Below are 25,547 nucleotides of genomic sequence, written 5' to 3'. Positions count from 1 at the left end.
CTGACCCTCTGGACTATATGCTGCTCCTTGGCTCACTGAAGGATCAAGAAGAAAACCTGATTGTAGTCAATCGTGGACACAGAGGAGAAAGAAGAGAAGACATACCAAACAATCAGCAATTGTTCCAGCTTCAGCACTGAAACGCTATATACAATATCTTGGCTGTCACTTTAAACTCAGGTTGTGCTTTTTATGAGCTGATTATGTTACCAGGACTATAGAATAAAAATGCTATAGGGGGCCCAATAAACAAGTTTGTCAAGTCAGTTCACTTGCTTAGGATCTGTTTCTCTACTTACCTTTAATGCAAAACAGTGGAAGCCTGTTGAAGTGCTATGTGTTTTTTCTTAACAAAGTAAGTACCTATTCTGCTCCTCTCTAATTACACAAAGTTGTGAATCTGGCATGTGTGACATAGGGTATTTACGATGAAACTTAATAAAACTTTATAAAACTACTCTCACCTACTCTAGAAAGAGTTGGGAAATTCTGGACATGGCTTTTCCTATTTATGTATACACTGTATTTGGCTTAATGTTTTGCATGGTTAGTTGAGTTAGTGTTTTCCTTTTACACCTGTTAATGAAAAAGAAATTTAATGCTACATGGGAAGAGTTTCCCAAAGGTTTAATAACCTTTTCAAAAACCTTTAAAGTGAAGCAGCAGGCGAAATCACCATCAAGTTAAAGCCCCTGTTAGTGACAACAGTCATCACCACATGGAGAACAATTTTATCCCATAACCTCATGTTAGGAAACCACAACTCCCTAGTATGCTGAGGAAATGCATATTAGAAAGTGGAATGATTAACATGGTACCAGTTCTTGTGTAAAGTGTTACATATTCCAAACACTGTAATAGAAATGTAGAAAAGGTATTGTTAAAAAAATCATGTGTTTCACTGGGAGCATATCTGGTACATTCTTAAACAAAAGTAATAATCTTTTAATATTTTCTGGCAGTATGGCACCATGTCACATTAGTAGCATATTGTGAATAGTCAAAGCAAATGAATGGATACAATGAGTTTTACAGCTCGCCTTCCAGAAGTGAAAGCAATGCATACACCAAGGAGTTGTGGGTAGCAAGAAAATGAGATTGTCCTGCTGATTGGATGCAGACAAGCAATGAGTAATTCAAGAGCTCACAGTCAAACAAACTGCTTGTGGCACTACTACTTGTACCCAATTACCAATTCAGAGAGAAAATAAAAAGCAGTTTCAGTAGAGTCAGGGTGGGAAATCTCCAATTAGCACCAATTAGCGAAGTTGCTTCCTACAGAGGAATTCTGGGGACATAAGAAAAAAAAATAATCTCCCAGAATGCCTGGTTGGAGCATTTATTTACCAGGTGATGGGACTCCTGAAGAATAACTTGATGAGGATTTGCGCCTGTGGGACTTGAATACAGATACTACTTGGAACTTGCCTGCTCGATTTGACTGGTCAATCATAGGCTGTACTATTCTTCTTCTGGCATTAATAAACCTGCAACAGAATACAAAGAATAGAAGTCCTTTCATCAGCTTGCTTCTCTGTTTTGAGAACACCTCTGCCTTAAAACTGACAGGATTTTAGCGTGCTGTGGAAATGTGTTTTGCTTCATGTTGCTTTTTTAAAAGAGTATAATTTCACTTTAAAGGATTTTCCTCTAAGTGCTCAGAAATTGTAACGGGTAACACGCTTATCTTACTAGCCAGTTTAAAGCTGGATTTGCCAGAAGGCTTTGAACAAGTAAATGCAACCGAAAACTTGTGTTAAAAGACAATTGTTTCTTTAACTTCTTCTAAGTGGCTCAGATCCTGGTTAAAGTTCACAGGCTGGGAGACTTTCTTTTCCCCTTTCCATGTTAGGGACCCAGCTCCCCTTGCAGCTGGCCATAAATGAGGACCAGGCTTTGCCACTCCGTGCTTTCACAAGGTATCGTTAGGTCAGCAAAGCCATCAATTAGGCTGTCTGAAGTTTTATCACCAGCGCAGCAGCAATAAGTGCCGGCCCAGAAAGACTTCTGCTCTTCTACAACTCCTGTAGTTGGAGCCTGTAAAGGCGAGGGTCGTTTGGAGGTCAGTGCCAGCTGGGGGCCACCTCTGTGTCCAAGCGGGGACACCCCGTGCAAGGCGACCGCCCGCCTGCCCTCAACTCAGGCACCTTTCAACTCGTTAGAAACCCCCAGCCACAGGTACATGTGGTTAATATTAGGCCCAAAATAACCTTTTTTTTTTTATCTCGAACTGGGGTGGTTGCCGAGGCTTTTGAGCACTGGCAAAGGCAGTTAGTTGGCTGTGGAGCCTGGATTTAATTTTGCTAGTAATCCAAAAATAAGTGCTTGCATATTTCTTATTAGCTTAATGTGCAGCAATCCACATCAGCACAAGCTAAGCTAAATTAATTTCCCTAAAATAATTTTAAAACTTGCCTATTCACAGAATATCTTTGAAAACGGCAATTTTCTATCACTCGGGAGCCACACTTGTTTTTGTCCCTTCTCTTTGTGTTTGAGAACACTTTGGAGCCTTCGCGCAGGTTTTGTGTGCTATTTCACAGCTCAGGCTTTCGCCTGGTGACCCTTAAGGAGTGCTAATGAAGTCGAATACTAGCGTTTAATCCTCTTCAGAAATACTAACATGCCCATCATCCAAAACAGCCTCCAATAATTGCCATTGGGCCTGATCCAACGCCTAGCAAAGTCTTTGAGTCAGTTAACTGAAAACTAAGTTCATCTGCTCATTTAGTAAATTGCTAGCCTTTATATAGCATCAACTCCGCAAGGCTTTTTGTCGTGCTTCCCTCACTCCCTCCCACCCTCTGGATAAATTCCTTCGCAGATAACAAAGGATGGTGGCACACCTTCGATTGCATCTTCTGTAATCACAGTCGTGGAAATTTCATTAGACAGATGCATAAATGCTACAAGTAACACTAAAGGGTTCTTTTGCATCTCTCTGTTTATATCCAAAAGACATTCTTTATTCTTTAGGAAAAGTATCATCCACTTGTCAGAAATGTCATCCTGCCTCAGAATTAGTCATGATTTCAAGTATTAAAATAAAAACTCAGACACAACCAATATACTTGTTTATTCCCTTCTGACTGTGGCACAGTGAAGGCATCTCCTACCCCAGTGCTGTGATTTTGAAGTGTGTTTCCGTCCTCAGAGACAAAGGTCCCTGATAGGACTTATTTGCTAAGTTGCTTTCCAGTAATGCTGCTGCGCTGACCAAATGGAGCCTGACCTGAACCTCCATCCAGCACGCCTTTTATCAGCTAAAGTTAAGGCCAATAGAGATTAACAGGAAAGCCTGATAAGACTGTTTTCTCTTCTCCTATGAGCTTCTAATGGTGTATACAGATGGCAAGGTTTTAAAGAATGGAATGAACACTTATTTGTGCCTGTAAAAAATCACAGAAACACCCCCCCCCACAGACGCACACACTTTCCATCTTACTAACCCTCTTTTCTTCAACCAGGCCACTCTTCAGGAAAACCAAATTGCTCTTTCGTTTTTTTTATTTAAACCCCAACCACTTTTATTATTTACATCTGGTGGTCCCCTTATTTATGTCCCTCTCCATTTCCCTGCACACACACCCCTGCTCACAGGGCAGCGAAGCATTATGGGCCTTGGCTCTCAGCAGGAGAACTCCACACTGTCTTCAAACAAATAATTAAGGGGAAGGTTAAAGGTTCACCCAGAGGTCATAGCTTTGGATACTCCTCAGAAAGTTTACATTAGTAAGAAATGGGTGCCCTCTGAAGTGTTCTTTCAATGGGCTCGCACAACAAGGCAGAGCATTAAGAAAATTCTACATCCTTAAGGGTTTCAGGTGACATCTGCTTTACCTCTGAGCATGGAGACTGGGATACTCTGCTCCAGCCTTACACATTCGACAGTCTCCAAAGACTAAGCCTTTGGGACAGCTGTTGAAAACCCCATCTTGCCCAGCCATTCACTCCCAGAAGAGCGTGGCCTTATTTCATCCTGCCGATGCAAATAAAGGCAGTCTTTCACTGCAAACTCTACCTAGAAGCCATTCACTAGTTGTTTTGGCCATGGGAGTTCAAGCCCTAAAAGTGAGTCCTCCACATTTGTTTTCCTACCAAAAAAAAAAAAAAAAAAAAAAAGAAAAAAGAAAAAAGAAAAAAAAAAAGAAAAAGAAAAGGCAATACCATTTGTCCATTAAAACTTGTGGAAAAGAGCCCTTGGGTTTGATTTCTGATTTCATTATTTCTCCATTTTTCTTTTGCACATCTGCCTAACAGCAGGTGCAAGCAATGTCCTCCAGACCATCAAAACTTCATCTAGAGAGAAGATACACTGATGTATACTTGGAAAGATATAGGAGCACAGGTTTTAGGCATCCGGGTAATTTTGGAATTCCATTTCTATAGCTCGTCTGAAAAATCTTGTCCATAAACAGCATCAGTTATACCCACCAGTGGGTATGTCGGAAAAATGACACATGGAATTATTTATATTTGCAAGATTGCAGGTGCAAAACATACATTTTAGGTGAAGCTAAAAATCGGACCCTAGTTTCACTAGCAGTAGCTACATCATGTAATGCATCAGCACAATTGGTAGACGAGGACACAGAATGCAGTGTTTGTACATTATTATTTATTCCTTATACTGCTCCATAAATATGCACAGTGCATAACAGAGATGTAGACAACAGAGTCCCTTCCCTAGCCTTTACATTTTTTGAGGACAGTTTTTGAATCCCTCGGAGAGCCATATCCAGGGCCAAAGTAAAACAAAACACAGCCTTTTGCACAGCACTTCAGTTTGTGTTGCAGAAACACTCAGATGTTGTTTTGGCACAAATGTCTTCAAAAGGCATTAAGAGACAGGTGAAAAAAGAGAACACCAATGCCACTGTTTTCAGCATTATTTGGAACCCTATAAAAGCAGAATTCACAGCTCTGCTCCTGACACTAATTGCTTACCTTGCTCATACCCTTCACCCAGAGGCCAAAGATTGAATGGCCTGAAAAGATGAGTAAAATCTATCAAAAAGACATGGATTTCTTTGTTACTCTGCTGTTAATAGTAATTCCTATTATTTGGATGATAGCAGCAGTTAGAGGACCCAATGAAGCTCAGTCTTACTCCACCCCATGCTTCACAAGCACACTGTCCAAGAGAACTCAGAGTCTGAACAGATTTCCAGGCAAAGCCTGGGGGAGAGGAGAGACGCCTTCTCCCTGTTTGCAGAGGGGAACAGAGACAGAAGGAGATTAAGTGACAAGGCCAAAGTCATACAAGAGATCTTTGGCAGAGCCACACACCCAACATAGATTTCCTCAGTCCTCTTTCAGCGCTCCTACAATCTGCTATCCATATGCTATCTTTCCTTTGTTCCCCCAGCTTAACAGTCAGCACACTGGCAGGGGACTGCAAAGAGAGCTCACATTGCCACTGTTTGTGCCTTACCTGCTGTGTAGATAAAGATGGGTCATCAGCCTCCAGGGTGCGAGGCAATACCTTCACAAACTCTACATTCATATGGTACTTGGTCCTCATTCCAGAATGATAAATGAGGTGTGTAACGTTTAGAAATACATGTCATTGACATAGCAAGCTCAATAAAAAACTCACTCCCAGCATTTTGCATATGACAGATTACCAACCTTGCGTATTCGAACAATAGCCATTTGAACAGAAAGGTTTTTTGCATCTTGTATTTTTTTCTTTAATTGCTAGCTAAAGCACATCTATTTCCTATAGCCAGAGCCTGTCTTTCTCACACAACTAGTTCTGGTAACTTTTGTGGGACAGTTTATGAGAGCACAAATGAACAAGATCTGTCTCAAAATGCACTTTTATATGGACTTTTAAAGGAAGTAATTTCACTTTTACCTGCTTACAGAAAAACCCAGTAGAGCAGAAAAGGTGCACTAGTGAATATGCAATGTAGTCTGGTGATTTGGTAGCACTAGTCCTAATTAGTTCCTACCACTGATAATTAGCATGACAATATAATCAAAATATATGCATTTAATCACATCTCTTCAAATAGAGACTTGGTTTTCTTTGTCCAAAATAAATATGCATTCTGTACTTTATAGGAAGCCCTGCAATTAATCTTCTTTATATATTTATCATATTTTATCTCAAGTCATATCAAATGACATTAAACTCAAATCTGCATAATATATTTTATTCTTAAAATAAATAATGTTCAGATAAAATCAGAGATATTTCTGCAAAGTGCAAAGAGAATAAATAGCAAATAGTGATCTCTTAATCTGCTTTTTCAAATCTGGCACACTCAAAAATAATTTTGTTGTTGTTTCCATCGTCTTTTTTACACATACTGTACATATATTTTGAAACACCAGGACCACACTGTAACTGAATCTGCCTAAGATTAGTTCATGAAATGAACTGTTAGTGACTGTACTGATTGGCAGTCAGAATTAGAAACATCTCCAGCTTTGCTTTATGGCTATCATGGAAAATTCACTTTAAGTATGTAGTGTCCCAACAGGTCTTGTTTCAGGAGGATGAAGTGCACGAATGCTTAGGGAACTATAATTCATTCCCAAGTTGGGGCCTAATCTGAACTCAAGCAGAGAGCGCTATTTAACTCCCGTCACTTGTCTGTATGTCTAATATCTTCTGCGAGATGAACTGGTGCCAAACTGAGCCAGTCCCGCCCCAGCAGTGTAGACTGCTCCCCATGAGAAACTGAGGAACAATGTGGAGCCACCACGTACAACTCAAAACTTCAGTGTCAGTCTTCAATCTGGATTTCCACTTAAAATATCCATCCCAGAAAACGAGGTGCTAAAATATTGAATTTATTTAACAAACCAGCCACTGCATAAATCGGTTCTCAATTCTTTATGTGAAAACCAGAGAAATAAACAAATTTGTGAGATGAATTCACAATCAGTTCCTTAAAAGGATTAATGACAAGGAAAGTTTTGACTCAATTTTAGCCCAAGACATTTCTGGTCTTAGACTTGAAAAGGACAGAAGTACTGAATGAACATTTTTACAGACTTAGTCATAGAAATAATAAAAATACAAGTAACGACAATAGCAACACTAATTTGGGGTTAGAATTGTTTGCTTTCTGTCATCTGAACAAAAAAAAAATTAAAAAAATTTTTAGGTGCCCAGGGGAACAGTCTCACAAGATTTTTCAAAAACCTGCCAAATGTGGATGAGCTCAACTCTTATTAAACCTACAGAAACGGGAGCTGAGCTTGAAGAATAAATGGGGTCTAAGCACCTGCTTCAATGTTTTTGCTGAGTAAGAGTCTAAGAATGCATGCTAAAAAATAATCCAAATGTTTTCACCTTGGATGGGGAAATAAATCCTTGCCTAAATGATGTTTCAGTATTTGGACTATGAACATGTCAGTGTTTAGCTCAAGTGCATATGCTACACTGATCCCTTGTTGCCCAAGAATGCCCTAATTTTGAAGGGAAAATAACCAATGAAAGAGTCACCAAAAATGTTTTCCTAAGCAACCCAGAAAATTACTTCTTTCCCAGGCAGAAAAAATAACTTTAAAAGTCGTGAGCTGCTCAGAGCAGTCTGAAAGAATGCATTAGAAAAGACTAATTTGCAGAAACACTTTTATCAATATCCACCCCCCTGCCTTTACAGCAGTCTTTGTCTATCACCTAAACTTTTATCCAAGCAAGTAAAATCTATTTATCTTAGTTTATTTAATTTCTTCCTCCACTATGTATTCTTAACTGACAGAATTAGGTTTAGGCGTCCTTCAGTATGTGTATGTACAAAAATAGTTGAAAAAGCCCTAGTTTATGCTTCACTGAATCTATGCCACACCTGGTTACCAACTCATATTTGCAGCATTCCTTATAGGAAATTAGAAAAAGCTGAGTTAGTCACCTGGAAATGAGCCATCTAAATAAGGCTTCCCTAAGTCATGAATATTGAGAAATGGAGTCAGTTACACGATTGCTTTTGAGAGGAAGCGGGAGGGACAGGCAGGTTTATTCCCTGGCAAAGCTTCACCTAGTTTTGGATAGCCTTGTTAGAGAAGGGGGGTTAAGGGCTGTTTACGCCAACTTTCTAAAGCTTATTCAGACATCTCACATCTGTCAAAGGTGTGATTCAAAGGACCTAAGTCAGCATCCATGTTTGGTGAAGACTTCAGAAGATGACAGAGAACAACTTAGCTGGGTGCCTGAGGCAGCCTGAGGTAGGTGCTAACCATCCCAAAGACTTCTGCCGCATCTTCCATGTTTATGTTGGACCTCCTAAAAATACGTCGTGCTATTTGGAGCTGCCAATTGTTGGAAATCATGATTTCGCTCGTCCTGTAACTGTGAGACTGTCCTAAAAAAATCAGAAATTTAAACAGTGCTCTTCCCAATGTTTACTTTGCAAGTTTTTCAGTCATTGCGCCACATTTTTAAAATGCTCTTCTCAGCCACAAAATCTAGAAACTTATTTGAAAAGATTCTCACATAACCATTGTCTCCTGGAGCTGGGACCTCGAGTTAACATGAAATAACTTGAGCCTTGTGATAAAATCTTAAGAATTGGCAAGACGGGCAACTATTCACCTCAGAGGAAAATCAGCCTCGTTAAACGTGTAACTCTCGGTTACCAGATTACTCCTTGGGAGCGCGGAGAAACCATTTGGCTCTGCCGAGGAAAGCCCTGGTGGCTGTCACGGGGAGCACCGGCACTGCAGCACAAACCGGGGGAGCCGCCCAGCCCTCGCCCCGGGGCACGGGCTTGTGCGCAGGGGCTTCTCCGGCAGGGAAGGAAAGGCCCCAGCCCCAGTTGGGGCTCCCCCGTGCTCCCCACGAACCCGGGGCCCCGCAGCCACCGGGGCTGCCCCGCCGGCCCGTGCTCCGCGGCCCTCACAGCCCCGCGCCAGGGCCGCGTCCAGCCGTTCCAGCAGCGCCGGCCAGGGAAGGGCCATCGCTCCCGGCCGCAGAACTGGGCCGGCCCCGAGGTCCGGCCTGGGTGGCCCCAGGGGAGGCCTCCCGCTGTGCAGCAGGGCGCCATGAGGTGGGGCCAGAGCACCGCTGCCGGACCGGGGGTGCCGCTGCCCCCGCCGAGCCGGGCAGCGCCATGGCCCGGCCCGCCTGTGCTCGGTGCGGGCCCCGGCGTGGCGCGGAGCCTGCCGGAGGAGTGCCGCTCCACAGACGCCACTGCCGCGGCTGGGCAGAGTTTTCCTCACGAGCTCCCAGCAAACCTCAGCCTAAGTGGAAAAGTATCATCCCTTATTCCCCCTTGGTTCCTGGTGAGAAACAAGCGCCTTTTGGTGCATGCCACCTGAAACCACAGAATACACACCAGAGGTGGCTGTTCCTCTTTTGACAGTGCCATCACGTTGTTCATATATGGGGTTTTTTTTTTACCACGCACCGTAAAAATGATCTTTTAAAGATACTTGAAAGGAAGGGAGGAGACAAACAGACATACTTCCTTAGCTATTCATATCTTACAGATAAAATGTAAAGTCAATAGACATAAGCCATAGTATTTAACCTCATCCTGTACTTGATTTATTGCAGATGGGAATCAACTAGAAACTGAATCACTTTGAAATTTTTACTACTGACATTAAAATTCCAAGTTTGTATACATACATCTTGTGGAGACGCTAAATACAATTTTAGCTAATTTGGCATGCACTTTGATTTGCTAGCACTTCGAAATTAATGTTAAAGGTAGACAACAAATCTCCTCTAAAATCTTAAATAACTCATGCATTTAAAGATGTGTTAATTTGTCATCTTAAACTCCTAGGAAAACATTTTCAAAACTAATTAGGGTCCAACAGTGTTGAAAATGCAATCAGGAGCTGAGGGACCTCATTTTAGGTAACTTTAAAAAAAAACCAAACAAAGTGTAGTTTTTGAATAGTACCACATTCAAGTATTTTACACCTATTTTTAACTTACCAGTATTTAACATACTAATTTTTTAAAATCAATTCTAAATTGTCTGAAAAGGAGAGTTGTCAACAAGTTTAACATCTGTTTAACTTCCCTGACCAAATAAGATTAAGGCACTAATTCTCCTTTTTACTTTTCAGTGGAAACTACCTAAGTAGCAACTTGCCAAAAATGCATAAAGGTGTTTAGCAATTATGTAGTGGGTATGTTTGAAGAGATCAAGGTGCACTCACATGTCCTGTGCTATGGGTATCTCTGATTAGCTTGTCATCTACTCTGAAGAAGATGTAGCCCAACTCTCCTATACTATGTAACAGGCCAGCTGTTAGCTGTCTGTCAAGCACCTAAAGTGGACAAGTAGTCCAGGAGCAAAAATGTCACTCCTTTGATCTGGCAAGGAGCAGCTGCTGATTTATAGAGTAGGACTTTGTTCTTCCGTTCTATTTTACTTTCTTTCCTAAGGCAGAACCACAAAATCCAGCAGAAAAAAAAAGTGCCATTCTCTGCAACATCAACAAGCTCTGACAACTGCAACAGGGTTTTTCTTGGCCCTAACAAAGCTCTCAGGCATCTCCTTTGACGCTCACCTTTTTTTTCCTTCTTCTTTTTGCAATGCGGTAGTTATTGTTTAATTCAGCTTCTGTAAATGGAATGGACTGTGGCCAGCAAGCCTGGGGCATAAACACACCTGTATGAAAGAAGCCTTATTGTAGCAACCATCTACAACCAACCTGCACATGCACTACCAGTTCGTGAGTTCAGAAGGAATGTTCCATTTTCCCTGACAGTAAATTTTGCCTTAAGATAACTATTTTTGTACCCACTGTCCTGTCTTGACCACGAAGCTTGTGCACTTTTTCATTGTTATTGAAATCTGAAGGAAAAAAAATGTATATTTTTCTACCTGTCAACCAGGGAACGTCAGGAAATTAGATCCAAAGAGCCCACTTTAAAAAAAACACAGCCAAAATATATTTATAGAAATGCACTGCTGAAAGTTTGAAAACTAGGATCCTAAAGATGTGTGTTCTGTTTCAGACACAGTGATGCAGTTGCAAGCACCTCCAGCTTATACTGCTGCAGATTCTCCTCAAAAAAAGCATTTGGCAGAACAAGAACTCAGTAAGAAAGAGCATTTGATGCAACTAACCAGACTGCAGCACTGCCAACCCTGAGTCAGTGCCCCAGTCGTTCTCTTAGAAGGTGCTGAGCAGATTCCGTGAGGTGATCTGTTACACAGGCTGTTAAAGTCCTGCCTTACCCATAGCAAGAGAGTTTTCCTTTATTTCCCTTATGATCTGTTTTCAAGTTTATTAGCTGAAAACCCAAACCTACAGGGCACAATAAAAGGCTGCAGTGTAACGCTGCTGAAGAGGAGAGAAGCTGTGTGCTTGACCCTGCTTTTTGTCTACACACGTGTTCAGATTTCTTTATACTGTAACTTTAAAAACAGACAAAAAGGGATAACAAAAACAAAGATGGGAAGAGGTGAGGGTGGTGGGGGCAACATCATGACTACAAGATCTTTTGCATATATGTTAGCTTGTGGAAATAATAAGAACTATTACAGCCAGAGCCCTAAGGGAGGCAGGAAAATGATGATGTACAGGATAGTATAAAATGATATATTAAAAACTGTGCTGTCAGTGGAACAATAGAATATTAAGCAAAAGTCCATAATAATTGGCAGATATTTAGCTGTAGACATCTTTCTTTGGTTGGTGGGTACTAAAGTATACGTGAGAGGAAAGAGAACTAGTTAGGCAATTAGAAGTAATGGGCATAAATAATACACTATGTATAAATACATCTCCCCCTTTCCCAAGGTATAGCTCTTATCCGGATACACCTAATAATCTCTCAGTAAGTCATACCCACATGCTGATATCCCTTGTGTTTTGCTCTTTGCACTGTCTGGGTACTGGAGATTCTGCTTATGTAAATCTTTCTGTAGATGCAGATGTTAATGTTTTCCCTTTAATTTTTACAATACTGGTGGCAAGACTTTATCAAATCAGAGGGTCTAATGTCTTAGTAGTTAAAGATGTGTCAACACCACAGACACCGTGAGACTGCAGCTTGCCATGTTATGGAATACATGCTTCACAGTGATGAGCTGGCAGCAGAACAAGTGTGGGACAAGTGTATTAAGTATGCTAAAATGAAGAGGTAAATATACAGATCTTCCCTGTGTCATACTGGTGAAACTTTTGCTATCTCTCATCCCATCTTGTGTTCTCTGTATTCCACATGAATCTGGGGGAAATGTTCTAAAAACATTTTTGAGAGTTTGTTACATATGAGTGTTCCATGGATCCTTGTGTCTTAGTTGTAAGCCAAACTGATTTGGAATGGAAAAATTAAAAATTAAAAACCTCTTCCTCAGCCACTTCCTCAGACTATCGCTCTCATATTTTCTGACCTTCATCTCTCCAGGGCTCAGTCTTGCTCCCTCACCTACCTTGCTGGCTCCCCAGAGATAATTGCAAAGTACAGCTGGCAAGTCAGTGATAAAGCCTGCTGGTGCTCTGCACGGGTCCTAGATGGCCAGATATGCTGTGATTGAAGACATATATGTGGATGTTGCACCATTTCTCGTCTCTCTGCCATTTTGAACAAGCTTCTGTCTTCTGAACAAGCAAGGACTGAAACTGTGAAGGTTTGCTCTTTCTAAAACCTTTGAAAGGCTGGGTTCTGCTGATTTCAGTACTTGGCTGGCTTATGGGCAGAGCAGAGCATTGGAGATGCCTGTGTGCAAGTACACCACGTTTCAGTTGTTGGCTCTCCCAGCTAAAGAGAGGTCTTTTAATGTATTTTTCTTTCTTCTTTTAAGGGATGGGTAGCTGGAGAAGTTGTTGTTTTTTTTTAATGCAGTAATTCCCACTTAAATAGCTCATGTGAAAATTAAGTCCTACAAGAGAAAGAAACTTGAAACGGTGTATGTATTTCTTCAGTCAAAACTGGCTGGTTCTGTAATGCGTTCCACTATCCCATATTTTGCATACAATTGAGATACTTGTCATGAAATGAAACCCAATCTATATAACCTATCTAATATTTACCTTGCTTTCTTTATGAGAGCAGTTTGGAAACTGTGTGTGATCTTACATAATTTTAATAACTGGTTGCTGATGGATTTCGATATTAACTCTGACTGTTCTGAATGATAGGATGTAGAGGCTTAATTTTCAGAATTTCACTAATTGTTCCTGCACTGCGTAGGGGTAAAGGCATCTAAGAATATGTGTATAAACCTGCATTTGAGCCCACAAAACTTGTAGTGGCAGGGCCATGTCCAACAATGTTAAGCACTTCATCCTGGTCTAGTAAAACACTCAGATGCATAAGGCAAATTTTCAAAATTATTAAGTTCTGTTATCAAAATCATTGTAGGCCTTGTAAATGTTCCCAAATGTTCAGTGAATTTCTGAGTTAGAAGGCAATATTTGCAAATGGGTGTTGACACTAGTGCCTAAATGTAGCTGATCTGCTCTCAAGGAAATTTCTGTCTCTGATTAGATGTTCCAGGAATCACCAGAAGGTGGACTTAGATACCTAACTACATTTTTTGGTTAAAAAAAAAAAACAAAACAAACCATCACTTAACACTGAAAATGCCTAAATTCTTTAGGCATGTAGAGTTCTACTTTTTAAGATCCCATCCCATCATCATTTCGGCTGCTGTGTATTTGTGTTTCCTAACAGTCAGTTACTTTCTGCAGTAACTGTGCTCTGAGTTAGACACTTATGTCCAATCAGGATTCCTATGGATCCTTTTAGACAGACAGACATCTTAGGACAGGCCTGATCTTCCTTATAATAACACAGATAAACATCTCTCCTTTTTAGCTGACACCATAATTATTTGACTGTTTATCTGGAAAGAAGGAGATCAAGTTTTACCACCCTATCCTGCTTGGTTTGGAACACAGACATGAGCATGGGTCCATCAGCTTCTAAAAGAATATCTGAATCACCCACAGATTCAGTACAATAAACAAAGCCCTTTCAGTTCATGTTCTGAAGATGTTTCACCCGAATTAAGCAATTTTACAGTCATAATTAACCAGCACTTAACTTTCACACATCTGAAGTTAGAGTCTTAACCAAGAGGCTGTACAGTCAAGCCCATGTTCTTAATTAATTTTGTTATACTGACTAGTTGTTACATACACAAAAGAACTGGAAATAAGAAGAACAAGAAAGGCATGGTAGCGAAGAAGAGTAAAGATGGAGCATTATGTTCAATAGCCCATTGATTGAGAAACTCGACTCAATTGGAACAGTTAAGACATTGATTTAAATCAAGATGAAGAGAAGACCTGCAAACATATACTCTATTTAACAAGTGAATTTTCTAGCCAATGAGTCATTGAGGATAGCACTCCCTCTACCCCATTTGACTCTTTTGTGTAAAGCTTGGTATGGTTGATATATGACAAGAGCTTTGGCTGAGTTTGGCCCTTGGGGAAATACAGTGAGGCAAGGCTGATGTTGTGTTGAAAGTTGTGTCACTGTGGAATAGGTTACTGTCTATTTATCATTCTGTATGTATTTGTGTTCCTACTACTCTGTCCTGGAGGTCCTTTATATAATAAAATAACCATGGACAGAGCAATATCTCACTTTACAGTATTGCTAGGGTTACAGTTCCAGATTTCTCAATTATATTCCATTCTAAGCAGGTTTGTGCATGCTCACCAGTGGAAAAAAGTATATGTGGACCAAAAGTTCTTAAGCTTCTTGGGACTAGATAGCAACTAGATGACACTGGAAAATTCAGGGGTGGCAAATGGTAAAGATTAACTTAAACTAAAGATTGCAGGGTTTGCACTTGACACTCATAAGCAACTCAAATGTGATACATACCTAACGTGAGGAAATATTGAATAAAATATGCTACACAGATCTTTTATTGTGGCTTAATTAGTTCATATGCCAATATTTTAACAACACTTTCATAAGAAGATCAAGCCAAGGTTTATAGCATTTTTAACCAACCTTTGAAAGAAACATAAAATTTAAGGTCAATAGAAATATTACGTAAAACAAAAAAAAAGCCAATGAAAAGAGAAAAAAATGCACCAAATTCACAGGTAGCATCTTCAAACAAAGTAGTTCAGCATCATACTTTTGTGCATAAGAATTTAAAAATTATTTTGATAAGAAATTAACTATAAATGGAACAAAAGCAATGTTCTTATTCTAATACATTGTCCAAACTGAAGAAAATTTAGGAAGATAAATCAGTTAGTTAGAAGAGGGAAAGTTATTCTTTGTTTTTTGCTTTGAATTATTAAAATTGTCAATGATTTACTTTCTTAGGAATAATCATATCTTTAATTTGATAGCGAAAATCTTGTAGCATTTAACTATTTTGGAAATCAAATATGCCTTTCTACCTGCAAACTCGTAAACTTTCATCCATATAAAACAGAATAATAGAAGCTACAAATGCAGACACCCCTTCAGATTGACTAAAGTAAAGGAGAATTTCCATTTCTTTTTCTTGATTCTCCCCCAGTTGTTATAATCAGTCTTTCCAGTGTGACTATATTATGATCCACAACATTTTTAGCATCATTGTAATCATAACAGCTATGCTTTATATCTGTATAAATCACATGAAGTTTAGCAGACTCTAGTAATGCCACATCCATTTTAGTCCTAGTAAATTCTAGCCTAAGACAGCATACCCTGTAGTGTCTCACCTGCGTTCTCAGAGACGTTTCAGGAAGTGCATTAGCTCTATGAGTCAGTGAAATAAATAAAAACAAATATATTGGTCAATAGCAAAAGAAAAATTTAGCACTCTAAAAGGGTTTTGACAGAGGCCTGAGTTGAAAAATCCAGCTGTATTTTATATAAGTCCCTTAACCACCAATCAGTCTTGCTGAGATGTGTGGTCTGGTTAGCTGCCTAATTTTTGATGCCTGATGTGTTCCCAGTAAAAAAAAAAAGTGTCTAGATGACCTGTATTCCTTTAATTCAAGAAACTAGGGTCTATAAAAGAACAAATATGAAAACATAATAATGTGAAATTCCACAAATTTCACAGTTCCATGTACCTGATTGCTAGAACAAATCTGACACAAAGATGTGCAGCTAAGATGGGTGCCTACACTTCGTTTTCAAGTGTAGTAAAAACAGATAAAAAATTGGAAAGGGAAAATCTTTTGGGGCATGTTTTGCATCCAGACCAAAAACCCCCATTTAATCCTTCTGCCAAATTTATTCCAAGTGCTACCAAGATCATGCTCTGTTTTTTTCCAATATAGCACAGACCTATAATAACTGCTTAAGCATGCCATACAGTATTAATCTTCCTCATGAATGCTGTCCCAAACCAGTTTCCATGGAGAGAAATTAAGAGGTATGTACAAGCAAAGGAGAAAATATATGGCTAGCCAATGATACAGAAAGGCTCTTTAGATGGGAGCTATGGTAGAAAGGAAGTATTTTTCAACGGATATTGCTGAACTGAGGGGAGGACAGCACTAGACAAAGTGAGCAGTGAGGAAAATGGGGGGAGGGGAAAGAGACACCTGTGTTGAAGTAGGTTTCAACATTTTTTTAAAGAAGACAATTTTGAAATTGACCCAGAAAAGGATGGAGGAAGGTTGCTGAAATGCCTAAAGTAGGAGGTGATTTTTTTTTATGTGTGTGTGAAGCACCAGCTTTTGATACATTAAGGGGGGATGAAGAACTGGGACTTAGAGTCCTGGAAAAAGGGGACTACAATTTTCAAGGTGGGAAGAAATGAAGGCAGAAGAAGAATAGACATATTGTTGAAGTGAAAAAAGGAAGAGGGGTGGACACTGGAGGTGTCAGAAAAAGAACACTAGGAACATTAGGAAATGCATGTGGGTTTGGGACAGTGCGAATAAATGTGTGAGGAGTATTGAGAAGTAAAACTCTTATTTAAGAATGTCTGAGAGAGTAATGTTGCTCTGGGTTCACTGCCAATTTTGTTTGCCAGGTTATAAACCCAAATATAAAATGATACTAAAACATGAGCTTCATTTAGACAATACTCTCTTTATTGTAATAGTTTGTTAGCCAAGCAATCTGCAGTAGCTGCAGCTGTGGCTTGTTCTATCTCATCAATAATTTTAACTCTAACAGTCATTAGTGTGAAGCTTTCCATACTATTTTGAAGTGATACTTTCCTCTCAGTTCTTGAGTTCTGTTTTGTTTAAATGGACTATGTATCCTTTAACATCTAAATAATTTGCCCTAAAAGTCATCACAACACAGCTACACTTTGGAACAGAAGATGTGAATATGGTTCTGATAAAACTCTGCAATATTTGTTATAATAAACCCCAAACAAACCACAAACACAAAATGTAGCTTTGAACAGTTTATGATTACATGTATTCAATATCTTTCTCCATAATATAGTCCAAAGGACCAAGTCCTGAAACAGTGTGCACCTCTGTGAGGGGATGGCCTCTACATGCCATCAGTTGCTTAATCCTGTTTGTTGTGTGCAAAGCATGAAGTAGGCTATGACTGCTTTAAAAAGTGCCTGCCTGCTCTATGACTTTTCAAAAGATCTCAGGACGAGGTTAGCATGATAAGAAGCTTGATTTCTCTAAGCAACAGTTATTCAGACTGATGTCACCTATTCATTTACTGCAGATCATACAAAAAATATAAAAATAAGAAAAAATAATACTCAACAATTGGACTTAAGTCTGAAAGGACAGCTACACTATCATTACCACCAAGTGCATAAAACCATGAGGTCAGTGTTGGCCTACTTAAAATTACTTAAAATTTTGCTGTGAAAGAATGGCAAAGTAATTTATAAAATGATGGGATAAAAGTAAGAGAAGCCCCATTAAAAGCTTTTTCTTTTCTTTAAATGAGAGTGATGTACAGAGTAGGACTGTTTGAGTTTGAACCACTTATTACCTTTGTACATTTGTCTTTCTTAACTTCTATTAACTGATTAGATTTCCCTTAGAAGTAATTGTGCATTGACAGATAATTGTATCATTGTGGCTTCTTATTGGGGAAAAGTATTACATCCAAACACTTAAGATAGATAAAACCAGATGGATGTATCTGTCTGTCCATCAATCTCTGTACTCAAGAAGTCTTTGGGTATTTTTGGAGAATTAAAATCAGTTGCAAACAAAAGGGGCATTTTAAAGAAGCAAATACACTTAATTAAAAAGATGTCAAAATTCCTTTATTGTCAACATCCACAAAATCTGTGACACGGTGATGTTGTGTAACTTGAATACTAGTTCTCAGAACCATAATGAGTAGCTATTAGAAAAAGCAGGGACTTATTATTAGTATCCCCACAGAGTTATCTTCTAAATTATTTATACTTGCAACACTTTCACATAATGGCAGTTTTAAATTCAAGCAAACAAAGCAAACCACACAATAAAGAGAGGGGAAGAGAATTGTACAGAAACATTTTCTGAATATATGTAGTTAGAAAGGCGAGTCAAACAAACTAATCAGACTTTTTTTCCTATTCAGATTCTCATGAGATTTGCAATAGACAGCATGAAAGCTTTCTGAGGTTGTGTCACCTTGATAAAGGATTGAACAGCCCTGTATCTGTTTTATGTCTCACATCTAAAATGTAAAGGAATGCAACTTAATTTGTCTGGTGCAAGTTGGCTTATTGTCTTTGAAATTCCACAGCAGACCCTCCACAAAAAGCTTAGCTATCAGAAGGGTGCAAATGACACCAGAGCCTTGTGTTCTCTTACGTTCATCCCCTAGGTTATGGTGCTAGGTTGGCACAGGAGTTGGGAGGGAGCAGCAGGGGAAGATTGTTGGTTTTATATAAACTTATCATTGTGAATTACTGATTCTGCTTTCCACACATGCTTTACTAATACACAATGTAATGATTAACACTTCAGGAGTCAATGATTTTCAGAAAAATTGAGGTGGGATGCCTTTTTTTTTTTAAAGAAACTCTTCAGCCAAACTCAAGTCTGCTCAGTGCAGAGATAATTTGAGTTAAATTGAAGAGAAAATAGCTCAGACTGAAGACTCTAATGGTCTCCTTCTGGGCTTAAACTGTTTGCATTTATGAACATATAAAGATCATCCTGTTCACTTTCCATTAACCAACCTATGAAGTTTTGTCTTAACCATCAAAACAAATTCCAGCTGAAATCACTTTCTTATTAGGTTACTGAGCAGCTACATTTGCTTACTTTAAAAACAAATTTCTACCCCACAAAAAGGAAAATCCCAGCATGTTTTTTCCCTCTGTAATAGAAGTATGTAGCTAAATACTCTCAGCTTTTTGTCAGTCATAATAGAAGCAGGTTTTAAAAGCACCCAGCTATTCTGAGTGCCTCTTTTTCTGGACATTTGGTTTAAGGTGCCCAAAATAAACACACAATGAAAATGCTGGCCTTCTTTTTAAGGAAAACGACCCTTACATGTACTAAAAATGTTATTTGCCTTATGCTACTTCGGTTGCACAACAGTCCCCTCATTGATTACCGTCGAGTTACATTAGTTTAAAATTGGAGTAACTGAGTAGTGGATCAGGTCCTATAGTCAGACATATGTTTTCCACTACATAATGGCTACTTATATATTTATGAATTTTAAAATGCTTTTCAATTCAATTATCATTGTTACTGTGTGCAGGAAGTAAAGAAGTAAATTGCAACCAAGCTTTCAGGGGTTTATTCCCTCATGAAGCACTTGTATTTCAAGTGTCGGGGGAGGGCAACTGTACAATGCCCTCTACATAATAAATGATACTGTTGAATATTCTTAATGTTTTTGTGTTTGTGGTTTTAGGGACAAAACTATTACCTGTTGGAATTTACATGCTATGTAAAATATAGTAAAGGATACTATGCTATCATATCTTTAACCAAGCTGCACAGAAAGTTTCAAGGAGCTTCAAAATAATTGGTACTCAGATCTATTCTGTTCTGATCACCCCTAGAAACAGCAAGTACTCAAAAAGTGATAAACAGCTTTCAGGCAAATGCATAACTCCAGTGTCAACTGGAGTTATGTGCAGACACTCAGAGCAGAAATAGTATATAGCTCTCCATTCCTGAACATGACAGTCATAATAAACCTTAACCTCAACATTCCCTGCTTTCCTCAACCACAGCTAAAAATGCTACACACATTTATACCATCTAATGAACCAGACGTTAAAAGGAAACCACGGATCTATATCAGTAGATTATCAGGAAGAGAAGTGTGAAGTGAATACTTGCTCATTACAGTATCATGGTAGTTACAAAAAGGAAAGACCTAATAAATCACTGTTGTCATCCTTCAGCAAGAGTAGGGGATAGTCTACCATCGGAGGTCCCAGCAGCTACTAAAATAACTGCTAGTAAAGTGGATAGTGCAAACATATAATGCAAAATCCTTGGGGACAGAAACTCAGACTCACCGTGGTGAACCTGGAAAGGAATGATGAATGTTTGTTTTACTCTTCTTTGATGGCAGTACACAGGAAGGAGACACTATGGAGGGAAGTAGGACTTTGAGTTTGAGTGAATGGTGTCTGGTTTCTGAGTTTGTTACCTATTCTCTTTCTTAATGTGTATAAACCAACTCATAGTAGATGATGACTCCGATTATGAAAAGAAGGGAGAGGTATAAACTTGCTCTTTAGAAGCAAGTAAGTAAAGAAAGAGTAGGAGTGAGTGGAGTTTAGAACTGACTCCTTTTCCACCCACACCTCCTTGAAGCACTGAAATGATCGAAACCTACAGCAAATAGTGGTCAGTAATGAATACACATCACTGTAATGAGCAAACACAAAGAACAAAACTCTGCTATTGTTATGCCTCAGAGACATATTTCATGCTATTCCTACAGTTTCACTAATAACCAAACCCCGAGTCTACCTGATGCTTGGTTTCCTGTTGGTTAATAATAATTATTATTTCTTCCTTCTGTCTTACCTCTCATTTTCCTTATTTTGATATGATACATTTTATATTGTTTTTGAGACAATTTGACAATAAAGGGCACAAAAATATCTAGATACTAATATATCCATTCTTCTGCACTACACAGGATTTACCTTCCTCTGATTGAAATTCTGATGATGGCTGAGGGCCTGATTGCACTAGCTACAATTACTAGAGTCTGGTTTACAATTTGTTCTGTAACTGTTATTCACAAGTAACTTTTCAAAAGTCTTTCTAAGATTTTTTTTTTTATGTGGATAATTAGACTGATATTTAAGAATTCTAATCTCATATAAATGCTCAATCAAAACACATATTTTCTTGTGAGCTAAAAATGTCTAGATTTCAGTTTTGATTCTCAAAAGAATGTTATTGTTCCTGCAGGATGTGAAATGGAACATAAAAGAGCACTTTACCTCACCATTTGAATTGGATAATTTTTTTTCTCCTCTTTTTTCTTTATTTTTAAATGTTTAATTGATTATTGTTGTCTAGGTTTTTTTTCCTTGATATCTTTATCTTCTTCTCCTGTAAGTGTGGATTTACTGCTTTTAAAAAATCTACAAAAAGAATATTTTCCTCATTTTGTGCTTTTTATTTTGTATATTTAATTCCTAAATAAAAAATAGACATTTTCAATTTCAGGACCGCATCATTTAGCTGTCTCTCTCAAGGACTACCAAAGAGAATACCAGCTAATTCTGACTGTATGATGAGTATTCCAAGACACACCAATTCATCTTTTTTTACAAGCCACAAACCAAATGCTGGTAATTGACTTTTGGCAAGTACTGATAGGAACTGGACTAAAACTTAGAGCCGAAATTGCAAATATTTTGGCATATGAAATACTTTCTTATCCATAAGATAAACCTGTTACCAAGTGGTAGATGGACAAATTACAATGTCCTCATGAAACTCCAGGTTAATGCCTCCCTCAGAAAGGGGGGAGGAAAGAAGAGGGTTTAAAAAAGCCCAATAAATAATCTTTGCAGACAGTAAAAAGAAATGCAACTCAGCAATCAGAGAGAAGAGGAGAAAAATGACCACTGGAAGTGGGAGGGCAGGATATACAGATACAGAAGGAATTTACTTCTACAGTGTGCACAGAAAAGTCAGACACCTGAAATGACTTGTTCAAATACATTTGTGGGCAAACCCACATTTTGTGTTGAGGAAGCACAACTTAAACCAGACTATGGTAGAATGTGGTATCTCTACTATCATGTTTCAATACGAATTATTAGAGACCCTGGATTAAAAAGGAGAAGAGTGTCAATGTAGACTTCAGAAATTGTGGCAGCAGGCAGAACAACTATTTGTGCTTATGATGAGGAAATATGTAAGCTTCTCTGTGGCAGCCTGTTAACCTACTGCTTTTGTGATGCCACATTTCCCCTCCTGTTCTCCCCTTCCCTTAGCCTTGGCCATGTAGCATTACACTCTTCTCTGCATTTTGTTTTACTTCAGCTCTATTTAGTTTTAATCCAAGCCTATTTTAATGGATTTCTTTTAGATACATTTCCTATTAAGCAGATGAATTTGAGATTCTTTGTAACGTGTCTTATTTGAAATCACTCTGTCTGATGAAGTGAACACCATGGAGAGGGATAGCAAGTCAACTCACTTTGGCTTCCAGTGAAAGAAACAAAGACCAATAAAAGAACAAGAGGTGGAAGTGTGCTGAAGTGGCACTTGAGGACATGGTTTAGTGGTGAACATGGAGGTGGTGCTAGGCTGACAGTTGAAAGTGGTCGTCTTAGAGGTCTTTTCCAACCTTAAGAATTTTACGATTCTATGTCTCTGAGTGTCAGGATCCAGCAGTTTTCATGGACCTAGTTCTAGGACATCACAGGAATTGGTAAGTCTGATTTTCCCTGGTTTTGCACTATGTAAAGTCTCTCAGTGACAACAAAGTTTCTCTTCATTTACTTTGGGACAAGCAGGAGTGTCATCAGATCAGAACCTCCCAAAATTTTATATCATATGGGTCCCTTCCAACTCAGAATATTCTATGATACTGTACTTTACAGTATATAAGTTGCAGGCACAGTAACTACTGGACCTTGGAGGAAGGTACAAGTAATAAACATCAAGCATCCTTTTTCTTTTTCCTTTAAATAAAATTCTTTTATGTATTTGAATATCATATATAAACAAATTGATTAAAACAGTCATTGCTTCATTGCCAGGTCATTTTTTCATAATCTTGAGATTCATAGTTGAAGTGAAGCATGCATGCCAAAGCACCTTCTGATATATCTGACACTGATATTTCTTGCTTATTTTACAGTGGCTGGAGACAAGAATCTTTATGCCGTTTTCTGAGCATGCAAGTGTAAGCAAAAAGTTATGTGTTTCCACTGAAATTCATGTTACAGGTAGCTTGCATCCCCTTAAATAACTGTTTCTTGGAAGTAAGTTATTGTGCAAAGTCAGGGTCAGAGTAGACTATTACAGACCAAGCATCAAGAACACATGGGGAGGGGCATTGCTGGAGAGGAGTCTGTGGGGATAATTCCCCACTGTATTGTCCCCATGGTGGTATATCCTGCATTACTACTGCACACTGTTCATTTAAAGTCACCACATACAGCAGAAACAATTCATACACCCCAAATTTGCTGGAGTAAACATTCATAGAATCTGTGTCCTGAGCTCAAGATAAAACACCTGTATCACGTGCATGTTTTGTAGTGTGGCTTACAGATGCTTCTCTGTGATTTCATGTGCTGGTGAACAGTACTGACGACTATTACGCTGGTGACCAGTGTTGAGGGCTGTAACAGCTCTGTGGTGGTACAGGTGTTACTGTATCTTCAGTCATTTGCTATTTACCTCCACATCATGACACATGAAAAAAAAGGAAGAGATGGACACAAACTGCTGCAGTCCTTTGCAGGAAACTGCCATATGTCTATGTGTTGTCCTACAAAAGCTGTTTGAGTAAGTTATTTCAAATGCTATTTGAGGACTGATTCAAAATTCACAATTGAAATCTGTGGAAAAACTGCAGCTCTCCTCAACAGACTTCAAAACAGGAACATGGACAATCAGAAGGAGAGACTAAAGGAGTAAAACTACTTTGAAAATGTGATCTTAATCTGCCAGCCCCTAACCACCGCCTCACTTGCATTACCTACACAGGGACTCAGTGTGACTTTCTGGGAAAGTCAGAGAATGAAGCAGCAAAATGCATATATATTTAGGAGAAAAATATCTTTTACAAAATACTTTTATGTTATGTTAATGCTTTTCCATCTAACATATTTTAATGTGATTTTTTAGTTAATTTTTATCTTATGCTATAATATCTTGTCACATAACACAAAACTATGTTAGTATGATATTCTAAGAACCAGCTTTTGCAGTTTTTCACCAGCTTAAATTTGTTCCTTCAGTGTTTAGTTACTGTTTGAACACCTCTGTGGAAGCACACAGCTCCATCTCAGGGCTACATTCTGGTGTCTTTACGCTGTTCACATGGTGAATCCACTTCCTGATTTCATCCCTTCCTGATGATACTTAATGTCAGAAAGGCTGTGCAGACTATTATAATATTGTCAGGAGATTGAATAATTTAGGGTAGGGAACAGATTTCCAAAGCTATCCATGTACATAAAACAGATATGTGCATTGTATTTATAACAGTATGGGAGGGTTTCAAAGTTGACCCACTACTACATTGTTGTGGTACACAGTGAGCTTTGTGTCTCATCTGGAGCTTCTAGGAGCTGCCTTATTATGACTAATAAGTCTACAGATTAGGTGTCCTGGACTAGTTCTCCAAAAGAGGAAAACCAGAAATCTCTGAGTAGAGTTGTAGGAAATACTTGCAGTAGGAGCAATCAAATAAAATTAATATAATGCTGGATTTCAGCAGAAAACATGCACCTCAGCCAAGGTTCATAGAGTGATTTTGGACTCATCTTTAAATTTGCTTTACTATCATATCGTATTTCAAATCTAAAGGAATTGTTGTAGTCAAACTGATGCTCAAACCACAGCACTGTTTCTGGGTTTGTCTGTGATTTTTGGGGAGAAAAAAAGAAATTATTTAAGTGGGAATTTTGACATATACAAATAAACAAAGTCATGTGGCTGAGGAATAAAGTTCTTCCTCAGAACTGCTTTTATGCAAACATGACCCTCCAGAACTTCAATGAGCCAAAGACTGTTGGGACTTGCTCTCCCTGATTTAGCAGTTTACTTAAGCGTGTGCCTGTCTATAAGCATATGGATAACTTCATTAACATGACTGAGAGTCAGGCAGGTGCTATGACAGCCTAATGGAGTTAGGCCTTGTCTGAAGAATGAGTTCTGAGTGTTTGTTCTTGAATAAGTTAGCCAACAGTCATCTCAGCTTTTGCTGAGCAGACTATTTTGTCCTTTGTATCAGTGGCCTTTGACTAAACTTAACAATACAATACTCAGCAAGAGTGAAAACTTTTGGTTCTATATAAAATTATTTTAGCTCATTATAATTAAGGCCATAGACATCAATCATGATTTTATAAAAAAATTCTAAACTAATGATTCACTTCAGGAAAAACACCCAAGGTATCTGTGAGTGAGATGGCATCTACGTTTCATCTGTAAAGAGAGTAAAGTCTGAGAAATGAGGGATTAAGGAAAAGGCTAATGATACAGGAAGCAACTGAGAAAGCGTCTTATCTTGAATCAAATGACTGGCTTTTCCCTGAGTTCACTCC

General features: G+C 38.7%; 1 protein-coding gene across 5 annotated transcripts in view; it reads right to left on the bottom strand.

Moving 5' to 3' along the window:
* Positions 1-25,547, bottom strand: part of MEIS2 (Meis homeobox 2) — a 173,878-nt gene that overhangs the window by 5,112 nt on the left and 143,219 nt on the right. For all 5 annotated transcript variants that reach the window (XM_069017705.1, XM_069017701.1, XM_069017704.1 and 2 more), the window contains 2 exons: positions 1,429-1,487; positions 1-56 (listed from right to left, as the gene is read on the bottom strand). The exon at positions 1-56 is cut by the window's left edge and continues 55 nt beyond it. In XM_069017705.1, the coding sequence (XP_068873806.1) occupies positions 1-56; positions 1,429-1,487 (115 nt within the window). The remainder of the gene's footprint in view (positions 57-1,428; positions 1,488-25,547) is intronic.

This window comes from Aphelocoma coerulescens, chromosome 5, assembly GCF_041296385.1.
Source record: "Aphelocoma coerulescens isolate FSJ_1873_10779 chromosome 5, UR_Acoe_1.0, whole genome shotgun sequence".
In the NCBI taxonomy this organism is placed as follows: domain Eukaryota; kingdom Metazoa; phylum Chordata; class Aves; order Passeriformes; family Corvidae; genus Aphelocoma; species Aphelocoma coerulescens.
The sequence above is the reverse complement of the archived record's forward strand: the minus strand, read 5'-3'. Positions and strand labels throughout refer to the sequence as shown.